The following is an 11,484-nucleotide window of genomic DNA, read 5'->3' on the forward strand; positions in this document are numbered from 1 at the left end:
TAACAGGTCAAGTATGGTTTCTGATGGTGAAGTTGTAGCTTTTCTTTTACTTGTGTTTTATTGGTTGAGGTCAAACCGGTGCAGACTAATCAGAATTCATAGACTTAGAGATAACGATTCAAGCGGGTATGCGTATACGCAAGATTTGATTTACGGAGACCCTACTCAATGATTCGATATGATGTGTCTTACACAAGAGGCATTTGCATTATTATGCAACCATTTTACCCAAAAAAAATTGGTTGCAAGCTAGTAGAACAATAAGCATTGAAGAGAAGATGGCTATGTTCTTACATATTATAGGACATAACAAACGTTTTCGCGCGGTTAAGGGAAGATTTCATCACTCCACACAAACGATTCATCGATGTTTTCACGAGGTCCTAACTGCAATGATGTGTTTTGCAAAAGAAATTATAGTACCAACAACTCCTAATCCAACAAGACATAACTCGGAACGACATAGATGGTTAAAAAATATTTTTTTCGGAGCAATAGGTGCATTAGATGGAACTCTTGTACATGCGGTTGTACCCGTTGATCAAAAAACTCGTTATAGGGGAAGAGGAAAAGGAGAATGTTTTCAAAATGTAATAGGAATTTGTGATTTTGATATGATATTCACCTTTGTTTGGGCTGGATGGGAGGGTATAGCACATGATTCAAGAGTTTTGAAAGAAGTTGCATTCAATTCGACTTCTGGATTTCCATTTCCTCCACCAGGTTTGTAATCTTTATATAAATTTTATTATCTATATTATGTATATAATATGTGTCATTATATAATATGTGTCACATTCATTTGCAGATAAATATTACCTTTGTAATGTCGCATATATAAACACTCATGGGTTTATGGCTCCATACCGCAATACTAGGTATTGGTTAGGCGATTTTCGAAGAGGCAGACCTTTAACTAGAGAAGAAAGGTTCAATTATGCTCATGCACAACTTAGAAATGTTATTGAGCGGGCTTATGGTGTTTTGAAGGCGAGATTCCCAATCTTAAAACAAATGGCTCCTTATCCTTTTACAGTGCAAAGAGACATAGTCATTGCTTGTGTCGCGATCCATAATTTTATAAGGAAATACAATATAGAAGATGACTTGTTCAGAAATTTTGAGGAGGACACTATGGTTACTCCTGACGTCCAAGGTGGGGGAATTGATAGAGAAAACATACAAGGCATAGAATGAGGTCCAGAAGCCGTTGAATATATGCGTGTTTTGCGTGATCAGATTGCAAATCAACTACTTTCACCTACTTTACGTTAAATTATTATGTTATTTTAAATTTCATTATGTTTTTATTTGGATATTAAATGATTTATGTTTAATTTACATTTTGTATGACATTTTTTATTTGTGTGTAATTTACATTTTGTATGACAATATGTATGTTTTTATAATTATTCAGCAACTTAATCCATCACTATATATAACATAAGGGTAAAATGGTCATTTTTCATCACTCATCGCATTCAGTCAGATGTACAATCAAACAACAGGATTTCTTACTCAGTCAGGATTTCTTACCCAGACAGACCTTTTCCATTCAGCACTTTCTCAGTCAGCAACTATCAAACGGGGCCTAGTATTTTTTGAATTGAACATGGATTTTAGAACTTTTTTTTCCGACACAATCAATTTCAATTCTTTATTTTCAAACTAAAAGGGAAATTTTCTAAAAGAAAATGACTTAAAAAGGTAAAGAAGTTTTCAAAATGTAGAAAAAAGACTATTGTTTTCTTTTTAATACACAAAATATCATTAACATATATTTTCTATACACAGAATACCAACGAAGTACACATGTCTTTAAATAAAACCTTATGTTAACTGGTTACCTCAGGTAAACGAAAAATGACTTAAAAGGGTAACGAACTTTCCAAAATGTTCAAAAAATATCATTGTTTTTTAGTACAAAAAATATCATTGAAGTATACCATTTGTACACAGAATACCAACGAAGTACACATTTCATAAAAAAAATACCATTGAAGTTTCCAAAATGTTAAAAAAAATATCATTGTTGTTTTTTCAGAGCACCTTCTGTTAACTTTGTTGTTTCCAGATTATGTAGAACATGGTCAACGGAGATCATTCACCATCGTACCAGTTCACATCAGTTGTGCACTCTCTTTCATTCCATCACTCGATCAATTTGTATCTAAATACAATCATTAAAAAAACATAACTAAGAATCCATCAATTAGGATGCAATTTGCTCAAGCGCTCCAGCACATATGCTTCTCTCTCTACTTTGACTACAAATCATCATCAAAGCAGCCACATGACCTGAGTGTTCCTGACCATTCGTCTCTTACTGGTTCCGAACAATTAAACGCAACTCCTACTCTTTACATCTATATTTATGAATTCTCATAACATAACATCACACTCGTTTCTCCTTTGTGTCTCACCTGTATCGCAACTCTAATGAACGGCTAACCTTGATGTATAATATGTGTATCTATATAACGTATTTATATGTTTTAGGTTTGAGGCATATAATGTAATCGAGATGCAAGAACGTTTAACTAAGATTATTACCCACTTACTTCTCATGTTACCACAAGAACGATTGAGTGAAGTAATGAAAGAGATTGCACAACTGTTGGGAACTGATATGACGATGCATGATCTCTATTCACTATGTTCTACATAATTCGACAACAACGAAATTAACAAAAAAATGTGGTATTTTTTTTACCATTTTGGGAACTTCGTTATGCTTTTAAGTCTTTCCATTTACCTGAAGTAACCGGATACCATAAGGTTTTATTTGAACATATGTGTACTTCGTTGGTATTCTATGTACAAATAGTATATTTAATGGTATTTTTGTACTAAAAAAACAACAATGGTAATTTTTGAACATTTTAGAAACTGGGTAACCTGATGGTTACCTACAATCGGTTCAATGGTATTTTGTGTACTAAAAAAACAACAATGGTCTTTTTTGTACATTTTGAAAACTTTGTTACCTTTTTAAGTCATTTTACCTTAAACATATTATGTAGACATATGGTAGCATCCTTCTTTTTGGTTAGCAAAATATAATTTCTTCCTAGTCGAGTTTTGCTCATATTGCATAGGTCGTATTTCGTTGATCGGTGATTGTGTTTTCGGTTTCTTCGTCATAAAAAAAACTTCACCCCCCCTCCCCGTACAATACGGATGACGCCAATGTTGTTATGTGATTTCCAGGTGCATGTGTAGCTCTTCGTCTAGGAACCTCGTCTAATAAACATTTGGGAAGTCACTATGTATGAAATAAGAAAATACTAAGCCAGGGAGCCATGAGGGTTGGACCCCGATATTGCTCTCTGATGCCCAAGGTAGATAATGATTATGTAAATTGCTTGTGATACTGCTCTTATCTGTGTAACATCTTGTTTCTTGTCATTTCCTATTTCAGGGTCATACGCCGGAAATCGATTGTGTAAAGGCTTTGGGCCTTAAGGAGGTAAAGTTTAGACCTTTTGAGAGGTGATAATGATGGTTGTAAAATCAAACCCTTGAATTTTGTATTGGCCGAAAGGGGTAAAAAGGGAAAAGTCATAGATCGGTTTTCTTGCATGAAATACGGATTTTAGTTCGAGAAGTTTTTAGTCCAAAATAACTAGATTAAATTGTGGGGATCTTCAACACCTTTTCGTGCATATAAAGAAAGCCAAAATCGAAGTTGAATCGAAGAAGTTGTGATGGTTTGAAAACTTGTGTTGAATTGGAAGAATGGTAGTACGTTGGGGTACTCTTGGTACGCTAGGCGTACTAGCTGCTAAAGAAACGCACCTTCAACGGCGTACGCTGGTCGTACCATTTGGTACGTTGGGCGTACGTAGACGGAACCTAAACCCCAAATCTGGGGTTTTGAGCCCTATTTAATATCCTCATGTAACATCCATAAAATTCATGAAAATTTAAAACTTTTTCAAGCATTCAAAAACCATTATTTAATACAAAATGTTTTCAAAATAGTTTCATATCAGAGTATCCCAGAAATCAAGTCATAAAAATGCGAGGAGGTGCACGATCACACCTTCGCCTTCCCGCGATCATCTGAAGTACTGAAACAAAATCCAAAACTGTAAGCCCGAAGCTTAGTGAGTTCCCCCAAAATACCCATACACACAACAATATACATAAAATCACAAACAACATACTATGGGGCCAATCAACCATCGAGTTGGAATACCCTCGACCTTCAACCATCGGGTTGGAATGCCAACATACTATGGGTCCAATCAACCATCGGGTTGGAATACCTCTGACCCTCAACCATCGGGTTGGAATGCCAACATACTATGGGTCCAGTCAGCCATCGGGTTGGAATACCCCTGACCCTCAACCATCGGGTTGGAATGCCAACATATTATGGCTCTAATCAACCATCGAGGTTGGAATACCCCCGACCCTAAACCATCGGGTTGGAATGCAAACATACTATGGCTCCAATCAACCATCGGGTTGGAATACCCCGACCCTCAACCATCGTGTTGGAATGCCAACATACTATGGGTCCAATCAACCATCGGGTTGCAATGCCAACACACTATGGGTCCAATCAGCCATGGGGTTGGAATACCCATGACCCTCAACCATCGGGTTGGAATGCCAACATACTATTGATTGGTTTTGGGTAAAACAAATAAACTAGAAAAATAATTCCTAAGTTCACATGCAACCTACTTTGGATCTAACTTTTAACTATTGAACATATAACTTTGAATTGCAAAACAATAACCCTAAGGAGATATGCTATTTTCAAAAATAACAAATTAGGGTTTAGAGTTACATACCTTTCAATTGTTATAGCAAACAATTGGTAATCCTTTGATCTTGATCTTCTTGGAAGCTTAGCACCACAAATGCAATGCCTCTAATGGAATCACACCCAAGAGCTAGCAAGAAGGAAACTTATGAAGAGAGAGGCTAGGGTATGCAATTTTAGGCCTAGGGTTTCTTCAAGAGAAGGAGTGACCGATTTTGGGAGCCGGGGGGCTCCTTATATAGCTGATGTATCTAGGGTTTAAGGAAAACCCTAATGTTCCTTTGCTTAGGGCCTAAATGTATCCAAAGGCATTATCCAAGACCCTTGGACGAAATCATTAGGGTTTCCTCTATAGATTTCGTCCACCCCCTTCCAAGGAGGTCCTGGAACCTTCCACTCAACTATTTGATAATTGCAAACTAGTCCCTGCACTTTATAATTAATACAATTAACCCCAAAATCAGTTCCAATTAATTTCTGCCTACCTATTAATTAAACATTATGATTTCTTATTAATATATTAATCTTTTAACATATTAATAAATCATTTATATTAATGTATTCATCTTATAATAAATTAATATCTCTCATTTCATAATTTCATTGTCCAATTGCTAGGTTTGAGGGCAACCCAAAAGGACTGTCATGCTATCAATTCAAGTACATACCAATTATATTTGTGCGCTTAGACACCTAATCCAACAGTCTCCCACTTGGATTACTCTATAATTTCTAGTATGACTTCTAAATCGACCATCAAATTGTAGCTTCCAAAAGTTGCAGCCGAACTCTGACCCAACCAGTTACGTGTCCTAAGATAAGTGATCATATAATCCTTCGTTTTACAAGATATCCCCAGACATAAGACATGGAATGTAATCAATCTCTTTGTCTACAATCTATGTTTCCCGATTTCTGATTTGTGATGATATAGAACTTCTAATTGAACACATCAATTTAGTCCTGGCTGGGCCCAGCACATAAGTCAACACCAAATCATCGAGGGGCCCACAGATATCGCTTTTCCCGTTAGGGAAAAAGGAACGAATAAACGTTGACTCATATGCTAGTATCTTTTACTCATCAAACTATACATGACAATACGTTTTTAACACCAAGTTACTGATGCGTTTTCGTATCACCAATGTATAACCGACTTGCAAATTACAACTCATATATCTCCGTTTCAAGATTATAAGATATTATCGTCTCAGTATTACTCGTGATGAATTTCATGAAGTAATACTCTGAGCGAGTGTTTATCCAATACTCAAATCTCTATTTTTGAGTACTCATGAACATTGCAACAATTCTATTGCTATGTCTATTGTGACATCCCCATTTTCACGGCCAGAAAATACCGATTTTGTTTATGCTTTGTTTAAAAATCAGAGTAACATTTTAAATAAAAGTGTTGCGGAATTTGTTCCCAAAATAAAATATGATAAAGATTTATCAAAGCATTTCCGTAGAAATGTATTTCATTAAAAACCTCGGGATGTCATGTTCGATACAGATCAAAAGGATAAACAGTACAATATAGCCTTACTACATTTATTCATAATCTCTCATCCCAAACATCATATCTATGCTCGTGCGCCACTACCTGTAATACAAGAAACTGAGTGGGTCAGGCTTGGGAGCCTGGTGAGCACATAGGGTTTTCAACCCACAATAAATAAGTTTATTAATTTCATCAATCAACAATAACCCGATTACCCGTTCCCGTTATCCTCACATTACGTCCCTAAAACACCTATCATAAGGGACCTAGACTAAGGATCAATATCGGGATGGACACTACTGCCAAGGGGTTTCCTCAACAATAAATGTCCTAAAGGCAACCGTGAGGGGGATGGAGTACACCGGTGAACACATCGTTCACAAACACCTACAGGTTGCGAGCCTGCTAGCGTTCCACTGGACTGTCTAGAAGAGTCCGTGGTCGTCATCCATACTCCGCTAGATGACAGAATCAATAACAACAACATCGAGGCCTCTCATCATTTTATCACACATCGTCTTATTACATCTACCCATGTTTTACCCCAACATTTTTGTAGATATAAAATACATATACAGTTTAAATTATTTAAAACATGTATAAAAATCTTTCATCAGCATAGGCAGCAAGTATTCAGATAATATGCACACATAGCACGTAATTAATATAAAATACTTCATATCTATGTGTAAGATGAAAGTAACTATGCACTCACCTGATTAGGTGGTGACTCGGTACTCGAACAGCACTCCGTTATCTCAAAACAATTTTTCCTTGATCAAAACCTAGTATTAATATCACTAGCGTTTAGTTTTAACGTTAACCGCGACTAATTAATAGTCTGGCTATTATTATTATTATACAAGCGTTAAATAACACCCAATATATAAATAATAATAGCCCAAATAATTATTTTAAGGACCTAATAACATTACTATAATTATTTAAAAGTTATATTAAAAATTTCGTAGGCGTACCTTACTTATAGCGGGTTTTTCTCAAAACCGGACTTCGCTGGAGCAGCGTTTCCGAGCCGAAAGGTTCTTTTCTCGGGACTCCAAGAGCCTCGGGACTTCCTTCGGGTGCTAGGGGGTTTACCTAGACTTTAGGGGCTCAAGGGAGCTTAGAGAGAGAGTTTAGAGAGAGAAAGTGGGAGAGGAAAGGTGTAAGAAATGAGAGAACCTGACACTTCTATTTATATTGAGTTGGGGCATGTGGTGGCCTTCTGGTGGTGCCACTTGTCCAAATTCTGGTGGTGTCACATGTCCAATTTCTGGTGGTGCCATGTGTCCAATTTCTGGTGGTGCCACATGTCCAATTTCTGGTGGTGCCATGTCACCCAATATCGCGTATCGGCCTCCCGTCTTAGAAAAATCATAACTCTCGCATACGAGCTCCGTTTTTGACGTTATTTATATCCACGCGAAGGCGGGAACGTAATCTACAACTCTCGTTTAGACTCCGTTGGCTAATTTTGAATTTATTTTAAAAGTTATATTTTTAACAGGCCGGGACAGGATTGGTCCGTTAAAAATTCATAACTTCTTCATCCGACGTCCGTTTTCGTCTGTCTTTTTATTGTTACGCCACAATTAAAGAGCTCTTCGATTCTCGTTTAGGTCGTGTCGGCTAAAAACTCGCTTTATCATAAATTCACTATTCACGCTTCCCGGTATCGTGCCGGTTCCGTCATGAAACTTCGTCGGGTCATAACTTCTTCGTTATAACTCGGATTTCGGCGTTCTTTATATCTCCGGAATCCTTGTTTTGACCACTACAACTTTATGTAAAGATATCGGGCTTATCTCATATTTTAATTTTGACGCTTATTTTTATTCTTTATTAATTATACATTTATAATTAAATAATAAGCACATAAATTCACAAAATACTCAAATATTTCATTTTTATTACATCAAAAGAGTTACAATAGTTGACCTACACTATTACATCGTCTAAAAATGCTTAGCCCCGAAACCCGGGCGTTACAATTCTCTCCCCCTTAGGATGATTCTGTCCCGGAATCATGCGTCAGCAAACAGATGCGGATAACGACTCATCATGTCATCCTCTGTTTCCCAAGTGAGATTCGGCCCATTCGAATGTTTCCATCGGACTAGCACTAAGTCGACCATCTTGCGTCGTAACTTCTTAATCTTACGGTCAACAATTGCCTCGGGCTCTTCGATTAGCCTCTTATTCTCATCCATTCTTAACTCCGAGATCGGAATTATGTCGGGAACTTCTCCCGTGAATTTCCTCAGATAACATACATGGAAGGTGTTATGAATAGCATCGAGTTCTTTGGGCAATTCCAGCTTGTAAGCTTGGTTCCCAATCTTCTGAAGAACTTTGAACGGTCCAATAAACCTTGGACTCAGCTTTCCTCGTTTCCCGAATCGTATAAGTCCTTTCCACGGTGAGACTTTAAGCAAAACGGAATCCCCAACTTCGAAGGTCATCGGTCGTCTTTTCTTGTCAGCATAGCTCTTCTGACGATCCTGAGCTGCTAACATCCTTTCCCTGATCACCTTCAGCTTCTCAGCAGTCTCATGGACTATCTCGGGGCCCATAAACTGCTTTTCGCCAGCCTTAAGCCAACAAGAAGGCGTACGACACCTTTGTCCATACAAAGCTTGATAGGGTGCCATCTTGATGCTCGAGTAGAAACTGTTGTTGTAGGAAAATTCTACCAAAGGTAAGTGTTCATCCCAGTTACCTTGGAACTCGAGGGTACATGCTCTCAACATGTCTTCAAGCGTTTGAATCGTTCTTTCACTCTGACCATCAGTCTGCGGATGATAAGCTGTACTCAGACATAACTTCGTACCCAATTCCTCTTGTAGACTTCTCCAAAACCTTGACGTGAAACGACTATCACGATCCGATACAATTGTTAGAGGAACACCGTGAAGTCTCACAATTTCCTTCACGTAAGCATTTGCAAGCTTATCCATAGACCACCTTTCATTGGCAGCTATGAAGTGTGCACTCTTTGTGAAACGATCCACGACCACCCAAATCATGTCGTGACCGTTCTTCGTCCTGGGTAGTTTAGTCACAAAATCCATGGTGATGTCTTCCCATTTACCCATGGGTACAGGTAAGGGTTCTAAACTCCCATATGGTTTCTGATGTTGTGCCTTAACTCTTGCACAAGTTACACACTCGGCCACATATTTCGCAACGTCGAGCTTCATCGTCGGCCACCAGTAGTAGGGTTTTAGGTCCCTATACATTTTAGTGCTACCGGGATGAATCGAGTACATGGTCTTGTGAGCTTCTTCCATCAGAAGATCTCTTATTCCTCCAGTCTTAGGTACCCAAATCCGATCTTGGAATACCTTTAGTCCTTGACTGTTTGTACCAAACAGTAATGTTTTTCCCAAACGTTCTTCTTTTCGGTCACTCTTCTCTGAAGCTTCTTCTTGAGCTTCCCTGATACTTTCCACAATGGTCGAGACAATTTCTATTCTCAACGCTCTTGGCCTTTTTCTTTCAAGGTTGACTTTTCGACTGAGAGCATCAGCGACAACGTTTGCTTTACCGGGGTGGTAAAGTATCTCACAGTCATAGTCCTTGAGTAATTCTAGCCAGCGTCGTTGCCTCATGTTCAATTCTTTCTGATTAAAGAGATATTGGAGACTCTTATGATCGGTGAAAAGTTTGCACTTCGTGCCATAGAGGTAATGCCTCCATATTTTTAGAGCGAAAACTACCGCCGCCAACTCCAAGTCATGAGTCGGGTAGTTATTTTCATGTTCCTTCAACTGTCGAGACGCATATGCGATCACCTTTTTTCTTTGGGTCAAAACACAACCCAACCCAACACCAGACGCATCGCTATAAACAGCGAAGTCTTCAACTCCATTGGGTAGAGAAAGTATCGGTGCCTCGCATAGTTTCTTCTTTAGCTTCTCGAATGCTTCTTTATGCTTATCACTCCAAGCATAGGTAACTCCTTTGTGGGTTAACGCTGTTAATGGACTAGCGATTGAAGAAAATCCTTGGATAAACCTTCGGTAATATCCGGCTAATCCCAAAAAGCTTCGGATCTCCGTGGGACTTTTTGGTTGTTCCCACTTCATTACCGCTTCAATCTTTGCTGGATCGACCATTATCCCTTCTTGGTTGACCACGTGACCCAAGAATTGGACTTCTCGAATCCAAAAATCACATTTGGAGAATTTAGCATACAACTTCTCCTTCTTCAAGACTTCTAACACTTCCCGCAAGTGTCTACCATGCTCTTCTTGGCTTTTCGAGTAGATGAGAATGTCATCTATGAACACTATCACGGATTTATCGAGGAATGGTTTACAAACCCTGTTGATCAGATCCATGAATGCTGCTGGAGCATTAGTTAGTCCAAACGACATAACCAAGAACTCGTAGTGTCCATATCTCGTTCTGAACGCAGTCTTCTCAATATCCTGATCTCTCACCTTCAGTTGATGATATCCTGACCTAAGATCGATCTTTGAGAAATAACTTGAACCTTGCAGTTGATCGAACAGGTCATCAATCCTTGGCAACGGATATCTATTCTTTATTGTTGCCTTGTTCAGCTCTCTGTAATCAATACACATTCTCATACTTCCATCTTTCTTTTTCACGAATAACACCGGAGCTCCCCAGGGTGATGAACTAGGTCTAATGAAACCTTTGTCCAATAACTCTTGAAGTTGCATCATCAGTTCCTTCATCTCCGTCGGTGCTAATCGGTAAGGTGCTTTTGCTATTGGTGTCGTTCCTGGTAACAAGTCAATACGGAATTCTACTTGTCGATCAGGCGGTAATCCGGGAAGATCTTCGGGAAATACTTCCGGATAATCACACACGACAGGAATGCTCTGTATCACCTTCTTTTCCTTCTTAGCATCGATCACGAATGCTAAATATGATGTACATCCCTTGGTCAAACATTTTCTGGCTTTCATTAGAGAAATGATTCCAGAATTTACCCTGCGTTTGTCCCCATACACCATAAACGACTCTTTCCCAGGCGGGTTTACTTTTACGATCTTCTTTTTGCACAGTATTTCCGCATCATTGGTGCTAAGCCAATCCATTCCCAACACGATGTCGAAACCGTTAAGTTCGATAGGCAATAATTCCTCGTGAAACTTATTCCCGTTCAAATCAATTAAGATGTTTTTCATATGATGGTTAACAGGTACAAACTTGCCACTAGCAACTTCGA

At 38.5% G+C, this 11,484-nt stretch overlaps 1 protein-coding gene across 1 annotated transcript; it reads left to right on the forward strand.

The window, feature by feature from the left end:
• Nucleotides 1-614: 614 nt before the first annotated feature.
• On the forward strand, nt 615-1,197 carry LOC145104083 (uncharacterized). Its single transcript, XM_079041365.1, has 2 exons — nt 615-723; nt 809-1,197. Exons 1-2 carry the CDS (start codon nt 615-617, stop codon nt 1,195-1,197), a joined length of 498 nt encoding a protein of 165 aa, XP_078897491.1.
• The last annotated feature ends 10,287 nt before the right edge of the window (nt 1,198-11,484 follow it).

The sequence above is a fragment of the Lactuca virosa genome, chromosome 4 (assembly GCF_052849685.1).
Source record: "Lactuca virosa cultivar CGN04683 chromosome 4, Lactuca_virosa_CGN04683_v6, whole genome shotgun sequence".
NCBI classification, from domain to species: domain Eukaryota; kingdom Viridiplantae; phylum Streptophyta; class Magnoliopsida; order Asterales; family Asteraceae; genus Lactuca; species Lactuca virosa.